Source organism: Diplotaxodon limnothrissa, linkage group LG2 (genome assembly GCF_057381915.1).
Source record: "Diplotaxodon limnothrissa isolate DT_005_m linkage group LG2, D_limnothrissa_male_GT1.1, whole genome shotgun sequence".
NCBI classification, from domain to species: Eukaryota; Metazoa; Chordata; class Actinopteri; order Cichliformes; family Cichlidae; genus Diplotaxodon; species Diplotaxodon limnothrissa.
The window spans coordinates 33,763,019-33,785,937 of NC_140597.1; the positions used below are offsets into that span (position 1 = coordinate 33,763,019).

A 22,919-nucleotide genomic window follows, 5' to 3' on the forward strand; every position below is an offset into this window, starting at 1 on the left:
ACAATGTGATAGAAAGAAGGGAGGAGGACAGATGAAGCAACAAAGTGAAGATCAGGTTTTATATACCTGCAAGCGGCTGGAATCACCTTTGGAATGAGCATTATCCTATTCTCCGGCATAATCATGCTCAGTGGCTAAATGCTATTTTTTCAAAGAATTTTAATTTTACCTCAAAGCATTGCATGCTTTCTTCAGTATTCCCAACCATGCAGATCCAGTCTATTTATTGACTTGTGTTAATTTGCAGAGGGCTTGTTATGTGACCTAGGACTGGCATCAACAGACTACAAATAACTGAGACAATAGTTCATATTACACAGAACTGTATGCACCACCTAGATCTGCAGTCTTAATTTGGACATTGCAGGAAACACCAGAACTGTTTTCTTCTAACGATCTCATTTGTTTGAAACACTGCATTTTAGCTGCATGGCAGGAGTGGCATATGGCTGCTGAATAAGTGATGCATATTACAAAACCTCTTAAAACTGTTGCTTCTTTAGCTTCGTCTCAGGTTCCTCTTGTTTCCAGCAACTTGTTATCTTGCATAACAGAGAGGCAGTATCAGTGAATGAGGAAGGGATTCGTGGCCTGTGTGGTAACTGTGTTCTTGACTGTGGTGTAAAATTATATTAATTTTTCTGCTAATATTATTATTTCTAGCACATTGACATTAACATTAAAATACATATATTTGTAAGGTCAGACAAGATTATCAGTCTTATTTTTTTTCCAAGTTATTATTCCTTAAATCTTTGTTTTTAATCATAATCACAATAAACACAGGAAACTAATCACCAAAGTGACTCATATCCTGTTTCATTCATCACAACTATGAATAGGCTTTTGCCATTTTCTGTTGGCCGATAGAACCTTTGTTAAATCCTCCTCAATGGTTACAGTAGGCATTTGTAGTGATTGTCTCACTGAAATGACTGTGGTACTAGAGCTTTGCTACTGTCTTGTGGTGCAACATCATTAATCAAAAAGTACTTCCAATAGTGTTGTCACCAATCACATTACATTCTCTCGAATTTAAAAAAAACAAACAACAACATAAAAATCCCTTTCTATTGGTAGAGACACATCATCGTGGAACAGCTTTGTATATTTCGAGGAGTGGGTGGTGGAGAGCTTGGTACTAACAAAACAATAGGTTCTGTGTTCCAAAAAGGAGAGTGGGTATTACCAGTCAGCATGTTTGTGGACACATGTCTAGTAATGTTGTCAACAAACTTTATCATTGATGTGATGATCTTTTTACATTGCAAACAGCGATAGTGACAGTTGTTGAAAAGCTAAGCATGAATTTCAGTTGGCCTAATTTAAAGTGATATAAATATGGTAAATTTGGTAATTATTTGAAGGTATAATGTATACCTTATGTACTCTGATGGCCTCACCCAACCTAATGTGTGCTACTACAGCGTAAAGAGGTAGATCATTGTCATCAGCTTTGTAAAAACTTTCAGCTGTAGTGATAAAAAAATTAATAACAAATCTATGGTTAATTGCTGAAAAGGAATTCATAGCTCTTGTTATTGAACAGAACTACAAGCTTAATGTGGGATCCTATACAAGGGTGCAACTGTTTTCCTATTAGATTAGTGTTTGTGGTTGTACATCTGTATTAGAGTAGTAACTCTTTTAGGTGATGTATTTGTTACCATACATTTCTCCACCTTGGTGTGTTTTTGGTTTTTTTCTTTAAATAAAGTACCTGTGACCCTCACTTTTGTTTCTATTGATGTTTGAGTTGATCTGTACGCAGGGGATTTGGCTGTTTCCTCAGGGCAGGGAGTGGTCTGACTTCAACCAAGTTTCCAAAACGTAGTGCATCCTGGAGGGAAGGGAAGGCACTTATAGTTAGATAGGCTATATTGTCTGAAGGAGTTTTAACACCATCTAGTGTTCACTTTTGGGTCTTTTAACCCAGGCTCCTTACAAAGTGGGATGTGGATAGAATTTGTTCAAAGTCTGTCTTTTGTTTTTGCAGGAAAACAAAGAGAATTTGTGCTACAACGAGGCTTGAATTGAAGAAAACAAAAACAAGGTATTTTAGGAATTTAAGGTTTAAGACTAGTATTCCATATTTTATGCTGTAAAGAGTTTTTGCCAACTAACTATGATTTTTTTCTGTTGAACCTGCTATTTTTATGGCTATGTTTACAGATGGCTGACGAAGAGGAGACAAGGGAGGTACTCTTTCCAGATTGGGAAGGTGCTGACAAAACTGGCATGACCATTGAACAGACAAGTGGAGGACAGCTCTTTGTTAAGGAGGTGAAAGGAGAGTCACCAGCAGCACGGTCTGGAAAAGTATATGAAGGTAACAAATTCAATTTTTGTTCAAATATGTAGCTTTCACCAAATGTTTAGTAAGATGTGCACGCTGACTTTTGCTCTTTTGTTTTTTTGTGCTGCTTCCACTTAAATCATAGGTGACCAAATTGTGGGTGCCACTATCTACTTTGAAAATATGAGTTCTGAAGAAACAGCAGAGCTACTAAAGACACTGAACAAACACAAGGTTGGACTGAAACTACAAAACAAAGGAGACAAATCCCCTTACTACTCACCGCTGAGCACACCATGTCGTTCACCAGTCAGCACCCTTACATGGGAAGGAAAGACCCGCTTTGGAGATTCCAGTCCAGATATCATTCTTGTAAGTTCTTTTTAAAAAACAAAAAAGGGGAAAAAGCCCCCCAAACAAACGAAAGAAAAACCAACTACATTATCACTCATATGTCTGCAGGAAAGCTAGTGGACTAAAACAGGGTGTGCTGTAACACTTGCATGTTTGTGTCATTCAATCAACAGAGTGGGGATGATGAAGATTATAAGCGAATATACACAAGAAAGATAAAACCAAGGCTGAAATCTGAAGACCTTGCAGAGGGAGTGGATGTTCGCACGGAGCGGCACAGCAGCACAAGCAGTGATGGCAGCACAATTACTACCATCACTCGTCGTATCACTACTTACACAGTAGATATGCCAAGTGGCATAAGTGAGCAACTTGAACTTTCAAGCCCAGACGTCAAAGGGCTAAGGCACGAATCTGGAGATGGATCTTCTCATATCAGAATCTCACATGGCAGCCCTTCAGGTAAAATGGGAGCAGAAGAAGGTGTTTTTGAGTCAGGCGACATAACTTACACTGGGCCAAATATCACTTCCACTGTGACACGCTGGGGCAATGGTGGGGTTCAAACTACAACGCATATAGGAGAGGAAAAAGAAAGAAGTGATCTTAGATTTAAGGTTCCTAGCTTTGGAGTAACAGGTAGTAAATGCCATGAAGGCACTGAAACTTCAAGAGGGAGTAGTGAGCAAGGAGATGAAAGTGTTCAGGATTCAGAAATGACTGTGACACTAAGAGACAACAAAAACACTGCTGGCAGCCATGTTACAGCTGGGTCAGGGGGTGCTGGGATAATTTCAACTGACGAAAACGGAGGGTCGGGTAGACTGTCTTTACCAGGAAAAGGAATGAAAATTTTGACTGCAACCACAGAGAAAACACAGATGGGAAGTTCAGACAGTACTTTAGATGAGAGGACAAAAGTTAAGATATCTGGAATTACAATCAGTCCCCTGCAGACGAAAGGATCAGGTAGTACTGACATTCCACATATCAGAATAGGAGGGTCGACAGATACTGGTGCAAATTTGAAAGATGGCAGGATAGAAAAATCAACAATAACATTAGATAATGTTACCTCGGGACTTTCTTCAAAAAAATCTGAACTGGACATCAAAGGAGCCGGTGTTCAGATCAAGGGCCCCAGAGCCAACACTGAAGGGTCAGTTTTGAGTGTAAGACATTCAGAGTCTGAAAGTGACATCGGAAGTGCTGAAATCAACTCTAATATTCAAATCAAACTCCCAACAACTGATAGCAAATACAAAATGGATGTTAATGTTCCATCCATATCTGGGCTGAACAAGGTTGAGGGAAAAGGTGATTTAACTGGTGAGAGAAAAACAGCAGGACTGAAATTTGACATTAAAGGTTCAAATAAAGACACTGAGAGGAAAGAGGGAACAAACGCTCATGTACAAATTCCTGAAGCTGACATTAAAGCAATAAAACCTTCTATTGACAGTAAGGATGTAAAAATTAAAGGACCCAGTGTTGATATTAAAAGAACACAAGTAAATGTCACAGTGCCTGCTGCAGAATTTGGAGTTCCAAAAGCAGAGCGTCTAGATGTTGATCTAAAACTTTCCAAATCCAAAACTGACACCAAAATACCTAAAGTTGAAAATAAAGCAGGGATAAAAGGGGAGATAAAAACACACGAGATTGATGTCAAAGGTCTAGAGATAAACCTTCCCAGGACTGGTATTGATGTTAAAGCACCTGATTTTGATATTACAGGACCGCAAGTGGACACAGAAGACCTTGATGTGAATCTCAAAGGATCAAAAATAGAACTACCATCATTGTCGGGAACTAAACTGAAAGATTTGGACATGAGTGTGAAAGGTCCCAAAATGAAGGGAAATGTTGATGTACCAAACCTTGAGAGGGATATAAAAACTCCAAAAATGAAGTTTGAAGGAAAAGAAATTGACAGTGAAGGCCAAACCAGTGGACTTATTATGTCCAATATTAAAATGCCATCTCTTTGCATAAAAGGTCCAAAGCCTGAAGGTCAGGATGTGAATATTAACCTTTCCAAGACTGAAATTAATGTTAAAGCACCTGAAGTCGATGTATCATCATCACGGGGACCCAAATTGGAGGAGTTCAACAACACTGTAAAAGGGCCAAAACTCAAGGGAGATGTTACTGTATCAGCTCCAAAGATTGAGGGAGACCTACAAGCTCCAAAAGTGGACATTGAAGGAAGATATGTTAATATTGAGGGCCATAAAGGAGGACTTAAAATGCCCAAAGTTGAAATGTCATCCTTTGGTGTGAAAGGTCCAAAGGTTGAAGGTCCAGATGTTGATGTCAGCCTTCCTAAAGGTGATATTGAAATCAAAGCACCCAACATTGATATTAAAGGAGCGGACATTGATGTTGAGGGTCCGAGTGGAAAGATCAAAGGACCAAAATTCAAGATGTCAGGTATATCCGGGCCCAAAGTTTCCATGCCTGATGTGGATTTCAATCTGAAAGGCCCCAAAGTTGAAGGTGAGGTGGATATTCCAAAGATTGAAGGAAAAGTGAAAGCACCGGGAGTTGACATTGAGGGACCGAAAGTTGACATCGAAGGTCCAAAAGGTGGATTTGAAATGCCCAAAATTAAAATGCCAACATTTGGCTTTAAAGGTCCAAAGGTGGAGGGTCCAGATGTTGACATAAACCTTCCCAAAGCTGATGTCAATATCAAAGCACCTGAAGTTGATATTAGAGGACCAGAAATAGAAGGCCCTGATGCCAAACTCAAAGGACCCAAATTCAAACTGCCATCACTGTCAGGACCCAGCCTACCAGATTTTGACATTAATTTGAAAGGGCCCAAACTCAAGGGAGATGTTGATGTGTCCGCTCCAAAGATTGAGAGAGACATAAAGGCACCCAAGGTGGACATTGAGGGACCAGATGTTGACATTGAGGGCCACAAAGGAGGACTTAAAATGCCCAAATTCAAAATGCCAGGCTTTGGTATGAAGGGTCCAAAAGTTGAAGGTCCAGATGTTGATGTCAGCCTTCCTAAAGGGGATATTGACATCAATGCACCCGACGTTGACATTAAAGGAGGAGACATTGATGTCGAGGGTCCGAGTGGAAAGATCAAAGGACCAAAATTCAAGATGTCAGGTATGTCCGGGCCTAAAATTTCCATGCCTGATGTGGATTTCAATCTGAAAGGCCCCAAAGTTGAAGGTGAGGTGGATGTTCCAAAGATTGAAGGAAAAGTGAAAGCACCGGGAGTTGACATTGAGGGACCAAAAGTTGACATCGAGGGTCCAAAAGGTGGATTTGAAATGCCCAAAATTAAAATGCCAACATTTGGCTTTAAAGGTCCAAAAGTAGAGGGTCCAGATGTTGACATAAACCTTCCCAAAGCTGATTTCAATGTGAAAGGACCTGAAGTTGATATTAAAGGACCAGAAATCGAAGGCCCTGATGCCAAACTAAAAGGACCCAAATTCAAACTGCCATCACTGTCAGGACCCAGCCTACCAGATTTTGACATTAATTTGAAAGGGCCCAAACTCAAGGGAGATGTTGATGTGTGCGCTCCAAAGATTGAGGGAGACATAAAGGCACCCAAGGTGGACATTGAGGGACCAGATGTTGACATTGAGGGCCACAAAGGAGGACTTAAAATGCCCAAATTCAAAATGCCAGGCTTTGGTATGAAGGGTCCAAAAGTTGAAGGTCCAGATGTTGATGTCAGCCTTCCTAAAGGGGATATTGACATCAAAGCACCCGGCGTTGACATTAAAGGAGCTGACATTGATGTCGAGGGTCCGAGTGGAAAGATCAAAGGACCAAAATTCAAGATGCCAGGAATATCTGGGCCCAAAATTTCAATGCCTAATGTGGATTTCAATCTGAAAGGCCCCAAAGTTGAAGGTGAGGTGGATGTTCCAAAGATTGAAGGAAAAGTGAAAGCACCAGGAGTCGACATTGAGGGACCAAAAGTTGACATCGAAGGTCCAAAAGGTGGATTTGAAATGCCCAAAATAAAAATGCCAACATTTGGCCTTAAAGGTCCAAAGGTGGAGGGTCCAGATGTTGACATAAACCTTCCCAAAGCTGATGTCAATGTCAAAGGACCTGAAATTGATATTAGTGGACCAGAAATAGAAGGCCCTGATGGAAAACTAAAAGGACCCAAATTCAAACTGCCATCACTGTCAGGACCCAGCCTACCAGATTTTGACATTAATTTGAAAGGGCCCAAACTCAAGGGAGATGTTGATGTGTCAGTTCCAAAGATTGAGGGAGACATAAAGGCACCCAAGGTGGACATTGAGGGACCAGATGTTGACATTGAGGGCCACAAAGTAGGACTTAAAATGCCCAAATTCAAAATGCCAGGCTTTGGTATGAAGGGTCCAAAAGTTGAAGGTCCAGATGTTGATGTCAGCCTTCCTAAAGGGGATATTGACATCAAAGCCCCTGAAGTTGACATTAAAGGAGTGGACATTGATGTCGAGGGTCCGAGTGGAAAGATCAAAGGACCAAAATTCAAGATGCCAGGGATATCTGGGCCTAAAATTTCAATGCCTGATGTAGATTTCAATCTGAAAGGCCCCAAAGTTGAAGGTGAGGTGGATGTTCCAAAGATTGAAGGAAAAGTGAAAGCACCAGGAGTCGACATTGGGGGACCAAAAGTTGATATTGAAGGTCCAAAAGGTGGATTTGAAATGCCCAAAATTAAAATGCCAACATTTGGCCTTAAAGGTCCAAAGGTGGAGGGTCCAGATGTTGACATAAACCTTCCCAAAGCTGATGTGAAAGGACCTGAAGTTGATATTAGTGGACCAGAAATCGAAGGCCCTGATGCCAAACTAAAAGGACCCAAATTTAAACTGCCATCACTGTCAGGACCCAGCCTACCAGATTTTGACATTAATTTGAAAGGGCCCAAACTCAAGGAAGATGTTGACGTGTCCGCTCCAAAGATTGAGGGAGACATAAAGGCACCCAAGGTGGACATTGAGGGACCAGATGTTGACATTGAGGGCCACAAAGGAGGGCTAAAAATGCCCAAATTCAAAATGCCAGGCTTTGGTATGAAGGGTCCAAAAGTTGAAGGTCCAGATGTTGATGTCAGCCTTCCTAAAGGGAATATTGACATCAAAGCACCCGAAGTTGACATTAAAGGAGCAGACATTGATGTCGAGGGTCCGAGTGGAAAGATCAAAGGATCAAAATTCAAGATGCCAAGTTTATCCGGGCCCAAAATTTCAATGCCTGATGTAGATTTCAATCTGAAAGGCCCCAAAGTTGAAGGTGAGGTGGATATTCCAAAGATTGAAGGAAAAGTGAAAGCACCGGGAGTTGACATTGAGGGACCAAAAGTTGACATCGAAGGTCCAAAAGGTGGATTTGAAATGCCCAAAATTAAAATGCCAACATTTGGCTTTAAAGGTCCAAAGGTGGAGGGTCCAGATGTTGACATAAACCTTCCCAAAGCTGATGTCAATATCAAAGCACCAGAAATTGATATTAGTGGACCAGAAATCGAAGGCCCTGATGCCAAACTCAAAGGACCCAAGTTCAAACTGCCATCACTGTCAGGACCCAGCCTACCAGACTTTGACATTAATTTGAAAGGGCCCAAAATCAAGGGAGATGTTGATGTGTCCGTTCCAAAGATTGAGGGAGACATAAAGGCACCCAAGGTGGACATTGAAGGACCAGATGTTGACATTGAGGGCCACAAAGGAGGACTTAAAATGCCCAAATTCAAAATGCCAGGCTTTGGTATGAAGGGTCCAAAAGTTGAAGGTCCAGATGTTGATGTCAGCCTTCCTAAAGGGGATATTGACATCAAAGCACCCGACGTTGACATTAAAGGAGCTGACATTGATGTGGAGGGTCCGAGTGGAAAGATCAAAGGACCAAAATTCAAGATGCCAAGTTTATCCGGGCCCAAAATTTCAATGCCTGATGTAGATTTCAATCTGAAAGGGCCCAAAGTTGAAGGTGAGGTGGATATTCCAAAGATTGAAGGAAAAGTGAAAGCACCGGGAGTTGACATTGAGGGACCAAAAGTTGACATCGAAGGTCCAAAAGGTGGATTTGAAATGCCCAAAATTAAAATGCCAACATTTGGCTTTAAAGGTCCAAAGGTGGAGGGTCCAGATGTTGACATAAACCTTCCCAAAGCTGATGTCAATATCAAAGCACCAGAAATTGATATTAGTGGACCAGAAATCGAAGGCCCTGATGCCAAACTCAAAGGACCCAAGTTCAAACTGCCATCACTGTCAGGACCCAGCCTACCAGACTTTGACATTAATTTGAAAGGGCCCAAACTCAAGGGAGATGTTAATGTGTCCGTTCCAAAGATTGAGGGAGACATAAAGGCACCCAAGGTGGACATTGAAGGACCAGATGTTGACATTGAGGGCCACAAAGGAGGACTTAAAATGCCCAAATTCAAAATGCCAGGCTTTGGTATGAAGGGTCCAAAAGTTGAAGGTCCAGATGTTGATGTCAGCCTTCCTAAAGGGGATATTGACATCAAAGCACCCGACGTTGACATTAAAGGAGCTGACATTGATGTGGAGGGTCCGAGTGGAAAGATCAAAGGACCAAAATTCAAGATGCCAAGTTTATCCGGGCCCAAAATTTCAATGCCTGATGTAGATTTCAATCTGAAAGGGCCCAAAGTTGAAGGTGAGGTGGATATTCCAAAGATTGAAGGAAAAGTGAAAGCACCGGGAGTTGACATTGAGGGACCAAAAGTTGACATCGAAGGTCCAAAAGGTGGATTTGAAATGCCCAAAATTAAAATGCCAACATTTGGCTTTAAAGGTCCAAAGGTGGAGGGTCCAGATGTTGACATAAACCTTCCCAAAGCTGATGTCAATATCAAAGCACCAGAAATTGATATTAGTGGACCAGAAATCGAAGGCCCTGATGCCAAACTCAAAGGACCCAAGTTCAAACTGCCATCACTGTCAGGACCCAGCCTACCAGACTTTGACATTAATTTGAAAGGGCCCAAACTCAAGGGAGATGTTAATGTGTCCGTTCCAAAGATTGAGGGAGACATAAAGGCACCCAAGGTGGACGTTGAGGGCCCAGATGTTGACATTGAGGGCCACAAAGGAGGACTTAAAATGCCCAAATTCAAAATGCCAGGCTTTGGTATGAAGGGTCCAAAAGTTGAAGGTCCAGATGTTGATGTCAGCCTTCCTAAAGGGGATATTGACATCAAAGCCCCCGACGTTGACATTAAAGGAGCTGACATTGATGTGGAGGGTCCGAGTGGAAAGATCAAAGGACCAAAATTCAAGATGCCAAGTTTATCCGGGCCCAAAATTTCAATGCCTGATGTGGATTTCAATCTGAAAGGCCCCAAAGTTGAAGGTGAGGTGGATATTCCAAAGATTGAAGGAAAAGTGAAAGCACCGGGAGTTGACATTGAGGGACCAAAAGTTGACATCGAAGGCCCAAAAGGTGGATTTGAAATGCCAAAAATTAAAATGCCAACATTTGGCTTTAAAGGTCCAAAGGTGGAGGGTCCAGATGTTGACATACACCTTCCCAAAGCTGATGTCAATATCAAAGCACTTGAAATTGATATTAGTGGACCAGAAATCGAAGGCCCTGATGCAAAACTCAAAGGACCCAAGTTCAAACTGCCATCACTGTCAGGACCCAGCCTACCAGACTTTGACATTAATTTGAAAGGGCCCAAACTCAAGGGAGATGTTGATGTGTCAGTTCCAAAGATTGAGGGAGACATAAAGGCACCCAAGGTGGACGTTGAGGGCCCAGATGTTGACATTGAGGGCCACAAAGGAGGACTTAAAATGCCCAAATTCAAAATGCCATCCTTTGGTATGAAGGGTCCAAAAGTTGAAGGTCCAGATGTTGATGTCAGCCTTCCTAAAGGGGATATTGACATCAAAGCACCCGACGTTGACATTAAAGGAGCAGACATTGATGTCGAGGGTCCGAGTGGAAAGATCAAAGGACCAAAATTCAAGATGCCAAGTTTATCCGGGCCCAAAATTTCAATGCCTGATGTGGATTTCAATCTGAAAGGCCCCAAAGTTGAAGGTGAGGTGGATATTCCAAAGATTGAAGGAAAAATGAAAGCACCGGGAGTCGACATTGAGGGACCAAAGGTTGACATTGAAGGTCCAAAAGGTGGATTTGAAATGCCCAAAATTAAAATGCCAACCTTTGGCTTTAAAGGTCCAAAGGTGGAGGGTCCAGATGTTGACATAAACCTTCCCAAAGCTGATTTCAATGTCAAAGGACCTGGAGTTGATATTAGTGGACCAGAAATCGAAGGCCCTGATGCCAAACTAAAAGGACCCAAGTTCAAACTGCCATCACTGTCAGGACCCAGCCTACCAGACTTTGACATTAATTTGAAAGGGCCCAAACTCAAGGGAGATGTTGATGTGTCCGTTCCAAAGATTGAGGGAGATATAAAGGCACCCAAGGTCGACATTGAGGGACCAGATGTTGACATTGAGGGCCATAAAGGAGGACTTAAAATGCCCAAATTCAAAATGCCATCCTTTGGTATGAAGGGTCCAAAAGTTGAAGGTCCAGATGTTGATGTCAGCCTTCCTAAGGGGGATATTGACATCAAAGCACCCGAAGTTGACATTAAAGGAGCGGATATTGATGTCGAGGGTCCGAGTGGAAAAATCAAAGGACCAAAATTCAAGATGCCAAGTTTATCCGGGCCGAAAATTTCAATGCCTGATGTGGATTTCAATCTGAAAGGCCCCAAAGTTGAAGGTGAGGTGGATATTCCAAAGATTGAAGGAAAAGTGAAAGCACCGGGAGTTGACATTGAGGGACCAAAGGTTGACATCGAAGGTCCAAAAGGTGGATTTGAAATGCCCAAAATTAAAATGCCAACATTTGGCTTTAAAGGTCCAAAGGTGGAGGGTCCAGATGTTGACATAAACCTTCCCAAAGCTGATTTCAATGTCAAAGGACCTGAAGTTGATATTAGTGGACCAGAAGTCGAAGGCCCTGATGCCAAACTCAAAGGACCCAAGTTCAAACTGCCATCACTGTCAGGACCCAGCCTACCAGACTTTGACATTAATTTGAAAGGCCCAAAACTCAAGGGAGATGTTGATGTGTCCGTTCCAAAGATTGAGGGAGATATAAAGGCACCCAAGGTGGACATCGAGGGACCAGATTTTGACATTGAGGGCCACAAAGGAGGACTTAAAATGCCCAAATTCAAAATGCCAGGCTTTGGTATGAAGGGTCCAAAAGTTGAAGGTCCAGATGTTGATGTCAGCCTTCCTAAAGGGAATATTGACATCAAAGCCCCCGAAGTTGACATTAAAGGAGCTGACATTGAAGTCGAGGGTCCGAGTGGAAAGATCAAAGGACCAAAATTCAAGATGCCAAGTTTATCCGGGCCCAAAATTTCAATGCCTGATGTGGATTTCAATCTGAAAGGCCCCAAAGTTGAAGGTGATTTAGATGTTCCAAAGATTGAAGGAAAAGTGAAAGCACCAGGAGTTGACATTGAGGGACCAAAAGTTGACATCGAAGGTCCAAAAGGTGGATTTGAAATGCCCAAAATTAAAATGCCAACATTTGGTTTTAAAGGTCCAAAGGTGGAGGGTCCAGATGTTGACATAAACCTTCCCAAAGCTGATTTCAATGTGAAAGGACCTGAAGTTGATATTAGTGGACCAGAAATCGAAGGCCCTGATGCCAAACTCAAAGGACCCAAATTTAAACTGCCATCACTGTCAGGACCCAGCCTACCAGACTTTGACATTAATTTTAAAGGGCCCAAACTCAAGGGAGATGTTGATGTGTCCGTTCCAAAGATTGAGGGTGATATAAAGGCACCCAAGGTGGACATTGAGGGATCAGATGTTGACATTGAGGGCCACAAAGGAGGACTTAAAATGCCCAAATTCAAAATGCCAGGCTTTGGCATGAAGGGTCCAAAAGTTGAAGGTCCAGATGTTGATGTCAGCCTTCCTAAAGGGAATATTGACATCAAAGCACCCGAAGTTGACATTAAAGGAGTGGACATTGATGTCGAGGGTCCGAGTGGAAAGATCAAAGGACCAAAATTCAAGATGCCAAGTTTATCCGGGCCCAAAATTTCAATGCCTGATGTGGATTTCAATCTGAAAGGCCCCAAAGTTGAAGGTGAGGTGGATATTCCAAAGATTGAAGGAAAAGTGAAAGCACCAGGAGTTGACATTGAGGGACCGAAAGTTGACATCGAAGGTCCAAAAGGTGGATTTGAAATGCCCAAAATTAAAATGCCAACATTTGGCTTTAAAGGTCCAAAGGTGGAGGGTCCAGATGTTGACATAAACCTTCCCAAAGCTGATTTCAATGTCAAAGGACCTGAAGTTGATATTAGTGGACCAGAAGTCGAAGGCCCTGATGCCAAACTCAAAGGACCCAAGTTCAAACTGCCATCACTGTCAGGACCCAGCCTACCAGACTTTGACATTAATTTGAAAGGCCCAAAACTCAAGGGAGATGTTGATGTGTCCGTTCCAAAGATTGAGGGAGATATAAAGGCACCCAAGGTGGACATCGAGGGACCAGATTTTGACATTGAGGGCCACAAAGGAGGACTTAAAATGCCCAAATTCAAAATGCCAGGCTTTGGTATGAAGGGTCCAAAAGTTGAAGGTCCAGATGTTGATGTCAGCCTTCCTAAAGGGAATATTGACATCAAAGCCCCCGAAGTTGACATTAAAGGAGCTGACATTGAAGTCGAGGGTCCGAGTGGAAAGATCAAAGGACCAAAATTCAAGATGCCAAGTTTATCCGGGCCCAAAATTTCAATGCCTGATGTGGATTTCAATCTGAAAGGCCCCAAAGTTGAAGGTGATTTAGATGTTCCAAAGATTGAAGGAAAAGTGAAAGCACCAGGAGTTGACATTGAGGGACCAAAAGTTGACATCGAAGGTCCAAAAGGTGGATTTGAAATGCCCAAAATTAAAATGCCAACATTTGGTTTTAAAGGTCCAAAGGTGGAGGGTCCAGATGTTGACATAAACCTTCCCAAAGCTGATTTCAATGTGAAAGGACCTGAAGTTGATATTAGTGGACCAGAAATCGAAGGCCCTGATGCCAAACTCAAAGGACCCAAATTTAAACTGCCATCACTGTCAGGACCCAGCCTACCAGACTTTGATATTAATTTGAAAGGGCCCAAACTCAAGGGAGATGTTGATGTGTCAGTTCCAAAGATTGAGGGAGATATAAAGGCACCCAAGGTGGACATTGAGGGACCAGATGTTGACATTGAGGGCCACAAAGGAGGGCTTAAAATGCCCAAATTCAAAATGCCAGGCTTTGGTATGAAAGGTCCAAAGGTTGAAGGTCCAGATGTTGATGTCAGCCTTCCTAAAGGGGATATTGACATCAAAGCCCCCGAAGTTGACATTAAAGGAGTGGACATTGATGTCGAGGGTCCGAGTGGAAAGATTAAAGGACCAAAATTCAAGATGCCAGGAATATCTGGGCCTAAAATTTCAATGCCTGATGTGGATTTCAATCTGAAAGGCCCCAAAGTTGAAGGTGAGGTGGATGTTCCAAAGATTGAAGGAAAAGTGAAAGCACCGGGAGTCGACATTGAGGGACCAAAGGTTGACATCGAAGGTCCAAAAGGTGGATTTGAAATGCCCAAAATTAAAATGCCAACATTTGGCTTTAAAGGTCCAAAGGTGGAGGGTCCAGATGTTGACATAAACCTTCCCAAAGCTGATTTCAATGTCAAAGCACCTGAAGTTGATATTAGTGGACCAGACGTTGAAGGCCCTGATGCCAAACTCAAAGGACCCAAGTTCAAACTGCCATCACTGTCAGGACCCAGCCTACCCGACTTTGACATTAATTTGAAAGGGCCCAAACTCAAGGGAGATGTTGATGTGTCAGCTCCAAAGATTGAAGGCGATATTAAAATCCCTGAAGTAGATGTCCACGGTCCCAAGATGGACATTGGCTCTCCACAGGGAAAATTTTCAGGGCCCAAGGTAAAGTTTCCAACAATAAGTGGACCCAAAATGTCCCTGCCAGATGTTGACATCAATTTAAAGGGACCAAAGTTGAAAGGAGATATGAAGGGGGATTTTCAACTATCAAAACCTGAAATTGAGGGACCAGATGCTTCAATTGATATTCCAGAAACTGGTTCAAAGAAAATGAAATTCAAACTGCCAAGGTTTGGTTTCAAGGGTCCAAAGCTAAATGCACCAGACAGTGAGTTGAAATTGCCACAAGGCGACATCAACCTCAAAGGAAAAACTGGCAGCCTTGAGGGTGTTGACCTTGATTTGGAACTGTCTACACCAAAAGCCAAAGGATCTAAATTCAAAATGCCAAAATTTGGATTTAAAAGTCCAAAAGTTGAAGGTCCAGATGCTGATATAAATGTTTCAACACCTAAGACTGAAATAGAGACACCGGAAGTGAAAATAGAAGCACCTGATATTGACGTTGAGGGTCCAAGTGGGAAGATCAAAGGATCAAAATTCAAGATGCCAAATATCTCAGGACCAAAGATTTCCATGCCAGACGTAGATTTCAAACTAAAAGGTCCTAAATTTGAAGGTGATGTTGATATACCAAAGGCTGAAGGAAAAATAAAGGTACCTAAGGTGGATATAAAAGGCTCAGAGATTGACTTGGAAGGCCCAAAAGGTGGACTGGATATGCCCAAAATTAAAATGCCAACATTTGGTTTCAAAGGTCCAAAGGTTGAGGGTCCAGATGTTGACATAAACCTTCCCAAAGCTGATGTCAATGTCAAAGCACCTGAAATTGATATTAGTCTACCAGAAGTTGAAGGCCCTGATGGAAAACTCAAAGGACCCAAGTTCAAACTGCCATCACTGTCAGGACCCAGCCTACCCGACTTTGACATTAATTTGAAAGGGCCCAAACTCAAGGGAGATGTTGATGTGTCCGTTCCAAAGATTGAGGGAGACATAAAGGCACCCAAGGTGGACATCGAAGGACCAGATATTGACATTGAGGGCCACAAGGGAGGACTTAAAATGCCCAAATTCAAAATGCCAGGCTTTGGTATGAAGGGTACAAAAGTTGAAGGTCCAGATGTTGATGTCAGCCTTCCTAAAGGGGATATTGACATTAAAGCCCCGGAAGTTGACATTAAAGGAGCAGACATTGATGTCGAGGGTCCGAGTGGAAAGATCAAAGGACCAAAATTCAAGATGCCAGGTATATCAGGGCCAAAAATCTCCATGCCGGATGTGGATTTTAACTTGAAAAGTCCTAAACTTGAAGGTGACATCAAAATTCCAAAAATGCAAGGAGAAATAAAGGTACCGGAAGTAGATATCGAAGGTCCAGAGTTTGATGCTAAGGGCCCCAAAGGTGGATTTGAAATGCCCAAAATTAAAATGCCAACATTTGGTTTCAAGGGTCCAAAGGTGGAGGGTCCAGATGTTGACATAAATCTTCCCAAAGCTGATGCCAATGTGAAAGGACCTGAAGTTGATATTAGTGGACCAGAAGTTGAAGGGCCTGATGCAAAACTCAAAGGTCACAAATTCAAACTGCCATCATTATCAGGACCCAGCCTACCAGACTTTGACATTAACTTGAAAGGGCCCAAACTCAAGGGAGATGTTGATGTGTCGGTTCCAAAGATTGAGGGAGACATAAAGGCACCCAAGGTGGACATCGAGGGACCAGATATTGACATTGAGGGCCACAAAGGAGGACTTAAAATGCCCAAATTCAAAATGCCAGGCTTTGGTATGAAGGGTCCAAAAGTTGAAGGTCCAGATGTTGATGTCAGCCTTCCTAAAGGGGATATTGACATCAAAGCCCCCGACGTTGACATTAAAGGAGCAGACATTGATGTGGAGGGTCCGAGTGGAAAGATCAAAGGACCAAAATTCAAGATGCCAGGTATATCTGGGCCCAAAATCTCAATGCCTGATGTGGATTTCAATCTGAAAGGCCCCAAAGTTGAAGGTGATTTAGATGTTCCAAAGATTGAAGGAAAGTTCAAAACACCTGAACTTGACATCAAAGGTCCCCAGGTTGATATTGAAGGTCCAAAAGGTGGATTTGAAATGCCACATATTAAGATGCCATCTTTTGGCTTTAAAGGTCCAAAGGTGGAGGGTCCAGATGTTGACATAAACCTTCCCAAAGCTGATGTCAATATCAAAGCACCTGAAGTTGATATTAGTGGACTAGAAGTTGAAGGGCCTGATGGAAAACTGAAAGGGCCCAAGTTCAAACTGCCATCACTGTCAGGACCCAGCCTACCAGATTTTGACATTAATTTGAAAGGGCCCAAAATTAAGGGAGATGTTGATGTGTCGGTTCCAAAGATTGAGGGAGACATAAAGGCACCCAAGGTGGACATTGAAGGACCAGATATTGACATTGAGGGCCACAAAGGAGGACTTAAAATGCCCAAATTCAAAATGCCATCCTTTGGTATGAAGGGTCCAAAAGTTGAAGGTCCAGATGTTGATGTCAGCCTTCCTAAAGGGGATATTGACATCAAAGCCCCCGACGTTGACATTAAAGGAGCAGACATTGATGTGGAGGGTCCGAGTGGAAAGATCAAAGGACCAAAATTCAAGATGCCAGGTATATCTGGGCCCAAAATCTCAATGCCTGATGTGGATTTCAATCTGAAAGGCCCCAAAGTTGAAGGTGAGGTGGATATTCCAAAGATTGAAGGAAAAGTGAAAGCACCGGGAGTTGACATTGAGGGACCAAAAGTTGACATCGAAGGTCCAAAAGGTGGATTTGAAATGCCCAAAATTAAAATGCCAACATTTGGCTTTAAAGGTCCAAAGGTGGAGGGTCCAGATGTTGACATAAACCTTCCCAAAGCTGATTTCAATGTCAAAGCACCTGAAGTTGATATTAGTGGACCAGAAATCGAAGGCCCTGATGCCAAACTCAAAGGACCCAAGTTCAAACTGCCATCACTGTCAGGACCCAGCCTACCAGACTTTGACATTAATTTGAAAGGGCCCAAACTCAAGGGAGATGTTGATGTGTCCGTTCCAAAGATTGAGGGAGACATAAAGGCACCCAAGGTGGACATTGAGGGACCAGATGTTGACATTGAGGGCCACAAAGGAGGACTTAAAATGCCCAAATTCAAAATGCCAGGCTTTGGTATGAAGGGCCCAAAAGTTGAAGGTCCAGATGTTGATGTCAGCCTTCCTAAAGGGGATATTGACATCAAAGCCCCGGAAGTTGACTTTAAAGGAGTCGATATTGATGTGGAGGGTCCGAGTGGAAAGATCAAAGGACCAAAATTCAAGATGCCAAGTTTATCCGGGCCCAAAATTTCAATGCCTGATGTAGATTTCAATCTGAAAGGCCCCAAAGTTGAAGGTGAGGTGGATATTCCAAAGATTGAAGGAAAAGTGAAAGCACCAGGAGTCGACTTTGAGGGACCGAAAGTTGACATTGAAGGTCCAAAAGGTGGATTTGAAATGCCAAAAATTAAAATGCCAACATTTGGCTTTAAAGGTCCAAAGGTGGAGGGTCCAGATGTTGACGTAAACCTTCCCAAAGCTGATTTCAATGTGAAAGGACCTGAAGTTGATATTAGTGGACCAGAAATCGAAGGCCCTGATGCCAAACTCAAAGGACCCAAATTTAAACTGCCATCACTGTCAGGACCCAGCCTACCCGACTTTGACATTAATTTGAAAGGGCCCAAACTCAAGGGAGATGTTGATGTGTCCGTTCCAAAGATTGAGGGAGACATAAAGGCACCCAAGGTGGACATTGAGGGACCAGATGTTGACATTGAGGGCCACAAAGGAGGACTTAAAATGCCCAAATTCAAAATGCCATCCTTTGGTATAAAGGGTCCAAAAGTTGAAGGTCCAGATGTTGATGTCAGCCTTCCTAAGCGGGATATTGACATCAAAGCCCCTGAAGTTGACATTAAAGGAGCGGACATTGATGTCGAGGGTCCGAGTGGAAAGATCAAAGGACCAAAATTCAAGATGCCAAGTATATCTGGGCCCAAAATGTCCATGCCAGATATGGATTTCAATCTGAAAGGCCCCAAAGTTGAAGGTGAGGTGGATATTCCAAAGATTGAAGGAAAAGTGAAAGGACCGGGAGTCGACTTTGAGGGACCGAAAGTTGACATTGAAGGTCCAAAAGGTGGATTTGAAATGCCCCACATTAAAATGCCAACATTTGGCTTTAAAGGTCCAAAGGTGGAGGGTCCAGATGTTGACATAAACCTTCCCAAAGCTGATTTCAATGTCAAAGGACCTGAAGTTGATATTAGTGGACCAGAAGTCGAAGGGCCTGATGGAAAACTGAAAGGGCCCAAATTCAAACTTCCATCACTGTCAGGACCCAACCTACCAGACTTTGACATTAATTTGAAAGGCCCAAAACTGAAGGGAGATGTTGACGTGTCCGCTCCAAAGATTGAGGGAGACATAAAGGCACCCAAGGTGAACATTGAGGGACCAGATATTGACATTGAGGGCCACAAGGGAGGACTTAAAATGCCCAAATTCAAAATGCCAGGCTTTGGTATGAAGGGCCCAAAAGTTGAAGGTCCAGATGTTGATGTCAGCCTTCCTAAAGGGGATATTGACATCAAAGCCCCGGAAGTTGACATTAAAGGAGCGGACTTCGATATCGAGGGTCCGAGTGGAAAGATCAAAGGACCAAAATTCAAGATGCCAGGTATTTCCGGGCCCAAAATCTCCATGCCTGATGTGGATTTCAATCTGAAAGGCCCCAAAGTTGAAGGTGAGGTGGATGTTCCAAAGATTGAAGGAAGAGTGAAAGCACCGGGAGTTGATATTAGTGGACCAGACCTTGAAGGTCCTGATGTAAAATTGAAAGGGCCAAAGTTCAACCTTCCATCACTTTCAGGACCCAGTCTACCAGACTTCGACATTAATTTGAAAGGCCCCAAAGTTAAGGGAGATGTCTCAGCTCCAAAGGTTGAGGGAGACATCAAAGGCCCCAAGATGGATATCCAAGGTCCAGAGATTGACATTCAAGGACCCAAAAGTGCACTTAATATGCCCAGTATTAAAATGCCATCTTTTGGTTTGAAAGGTCCAAAGGTTGAGGGTCCAGATGCTGACATACACCTTCCCAAGGCCGATATCAATGTAAAAACACCGAAAGTTGATATTACAGTGCCCGAAGTTGAATGTTCCTATGCAAAACCAAAAGGACCCAAAATGAAACTTCCATCATTGTCTGGACCTAAGTTGCAGGGCCCCGACATTAACATTAACATTCCCAAACCCAACAATGAATTTAAAACATCCGATATTGGAATTGACCTAAAAGGGCCTAAAGTTAAAGGTGAAGTGGATGCATCGGTGCCCATGTTTGAAAGTGACATAAAAGGTCCAAATGCTAACATCTCTAATGATGATGAAAAGACTGCTGTTACCTTTCCTAAGTTTAAAGGTCCTAAGTTTGCAATGAAAACCCCAGTTCTCGAAGAGTCTAAATCCAATATCAAGATGCCCAGTACAGCACCAAAAAGTCTCAAAACAGAAGTTAGTTTCCCAGACACTGACGCAAGTGTTGATGCCCCTGATATTGACATCAATGTAAAAGGGAAAAAAGGAAAATTTAAACTTCCAAAAGTTAAAGGAAAGGCAAAGAAACCTGATGTTGACATAGAAACACCATCAACAGAAATCAATGCAGACATAACAAACAGTTATGCTAAAGGAACAAAAACAAAGAAGTCTCGGTTTGGAAAGCTTCATTTTCCTGATGTAGAATTAGATATAAAATCACCAAAACTAAAAGGAGATGGATCTTTATCTGCCATTGATGGCTCTGGCAGTCATAGTGCAAATGTTAACTTGGAAGGGTCGAACATGAAAGTAAAATCTTCTAATATTAAAATGCAAAGCGGGACTGATTCAGAAATAAACGCAAGTGCTTCAGGAGGAAGTGCAAGTGGTGGCCTTCAGTACCCAGAGGGTAAAGTCACATTTACCAAAATCACAATGCCAAAGTTTGGCATTGTGTTGCCACAGGTGGAAACCAAAGAAAGTGGAGGGAATATTGAATCAGAACCTGCAGCTAGTGTAGACATCAAGACAGAATCTCCATCTATTAGTTGCCAAGTCAGTTCTCAAAATATTGAGGTTCCCAGTCCAGAGCTGAGACAAGAAGGCAAAGTTAAGGTAAAGATGCCAAAAATTTTTGGCAAATCAAAAGCAAAGGGCAGTAGTGTAAGTGACCTTCACGGATCAGAGGCAGAATTAAGTAGCAGTGGAAAAGCAGGTAAGACCTCTAAAGAGCTAAGTGTACATTCTGGGGAAATGATGGGTGGAAAAATAGAATTAGAGGGTGATCCTGGACTGGGTTTGTCAACTAAAGGCAAATCGGCCTCACTTGATCTTTTTAAGAAATCAAGACATGAATCTTCCTCTTTCAGTGATGAGGGGGGAGTTAGTTCTCCTTCAGCTCAATTAGAGGCTGAAGGTGGTGACATTTCTTTAGATCTCGGAAGCAAGGTCAAGGGAAAGAAAGGCAAGCTTAAGTTTGGTACTTTTGGAGGTTTTGGTTCAAAGTCAAAGGGCTCATATGAAGTGACACTGGGAGATGACAGTGAAGCAGGAATGGAGGGGAGTGCAGGTGTTTCGCTACCTGCTAAAAAATCAAGACTGTCTTCATCCTCTAGCAGTGATAGTGGTTCAAGAGGTGGTTTCAGGTTCCCCAAAGTTGAGCTATCAGTTTCACCCACAAAGTGATAAAGAGACAAATTAAAACCTCAATTGCAACCAAATGTTTTCTCCTAATATTGAAAATTGCTCTTTGTTTCTTTAAAACCTAAGGAGACATGCACAATCATCTCAGTGTGGTTAATTATGAATATCTTTTAGTAATCAAACAGAAGTGCATGAGATTGTTTAAAATCCCTTCAAACTGTAAATAAGATTAATTTGTAATAATAAATATTGTTTTTTGTATATAGTCCAGATTTAATAAATATATGCCATCTCACATCAATAGTTTGTTACAGGGTTTTCTCACTGTGTTCTTTTTCATTCTATTAAATAAATGTTAATGAATGGTTGTGGTATATTTGTGTCCAGGGGTCTATTGCACAGAACCAATATGTTTTTTTTAAAGATTAAAATGTTGTTTATTCACTCAAATACAGTTACCTTTTTAAGTAGGGAGTGATTTTATTTTCAAACTTTAATAATATATAATCAGTAAGTAAAGATGCCTTTTTATAACACATTGTAAAGAGTGATAATGTATATACCAATACTGCAACTGTTTTTACATTTTCAAGTGCTGTCAGTAGTATTCTGTTCATTTTAAACAAAATGTATTTGCTTAAATTTGCCGTTTACCACAAATATTCATTTGGTTCAGTTATTTTAAACAGGATCTCTTTCCTAATCATGTGTTATTGTCACTCATTAATGGTCTGTTTAATGATTTTATTTCATTCTGTCACTCTCTCTCTTTGTATACACACCATATGCTTGCATTAAGTGTCACAAATAGTACCCCCTTGATGTTAATTTGTTTGCATACAAATTCTTTGTTGATAGACAAAGAAATAGTATTGACTAGATGCAAGAGAGATCATTATTTGGGTCTATTTTTTTTGTGTGCAATCTGCCAAATAAACTAAATAAAAAAACTTTTTGAATTCAAAGTGTTTTAAAAGAAAATCAGTATATGTTGCTATTTAGGGTAACACAACCATTCACACGTATGGGCAATTTAGAATCGTCAATTAACCTAACCCCACTAACGGCATGTCTTCGGACTATGGGAGGAAGTCGGAGTACCTGGAGTGAACCCACACAAACATGGGGAGAACATGCAAATTCCACACAGAAAGACACACACAGAAAATATATTTCTAATAGTGTTTGTTTAATCATTATAATAAAAAAATCGTAATAAGGGTGAATAAAACATAATGAAACAGAGAGTAGTTTTTACAGATATGTAATATCTTAACTTGCTTATATACTTCATTGGAAAAGCTAACAACTGAAATTCTTATCTTCGTAGGGCTCTGTATCTTTTTTTTATTCACCCAGCGTTCACAGGTCTGACAGATCACCAGTTTTGTTGGGGTATTAAAGCAGTTCAGCTATTTAAAAAAGGAAATGTCAACTTTTACTCAGTTACATAATTATTATTACAAAATCCTGCTCCTCACATACAAGGTCTTGAATAATCAAGCCCCATCTTATCTGAATGACCTTATAGTACTGTATCACCCCATTAGAGCACTTCGCTCTTGCACTGTTGTTCCTAG

At 41.8% G+C, this 22,919-nt stretch overlaps 1 protein-coding gene across 4 annotated transcripts in view; it reads left to right on the forward strand.

Moving 5' to 3' along the window:
• ahnak (AHNAK nucleoprotein) overlaps positions 1-22,273 on the forward strand; it is a 31,482-nt gene extending 9,209 nt beyond the window's left edge. For 2 of the 4 annotated variants that reach the window (XM_085362791.1, XM_085362800.1), the window contains exons 3-6: positions 1,997-2,053; positions 2,173-2,329; positions 2,442-2,668; positions 2,824-22,273. In XM_085362791.1, coding sequence (XP_085218917.1) covers positions 2,173-2,329; positions 2,442-2,668; positions 2,824-21,381 — 18,942 coding nt within the window. In that variant the 5' untranslated portion in view covers positions 1,997-2,053 and the 3' untranslated portion in view covers positions 21,382-22,273. The remainder of the gene's footprint in view (positions 1-1,996; positions 2,054-2,172; positions 2,330-2,441; positions 2,669-2,823) is intronic. The other 2 variants (XM_085362809.1, XM_085362818.1) reach the window with 2 other exon arrangements.
• Positions 22,274-22,919: the final 646 nt, after the last annotated feature.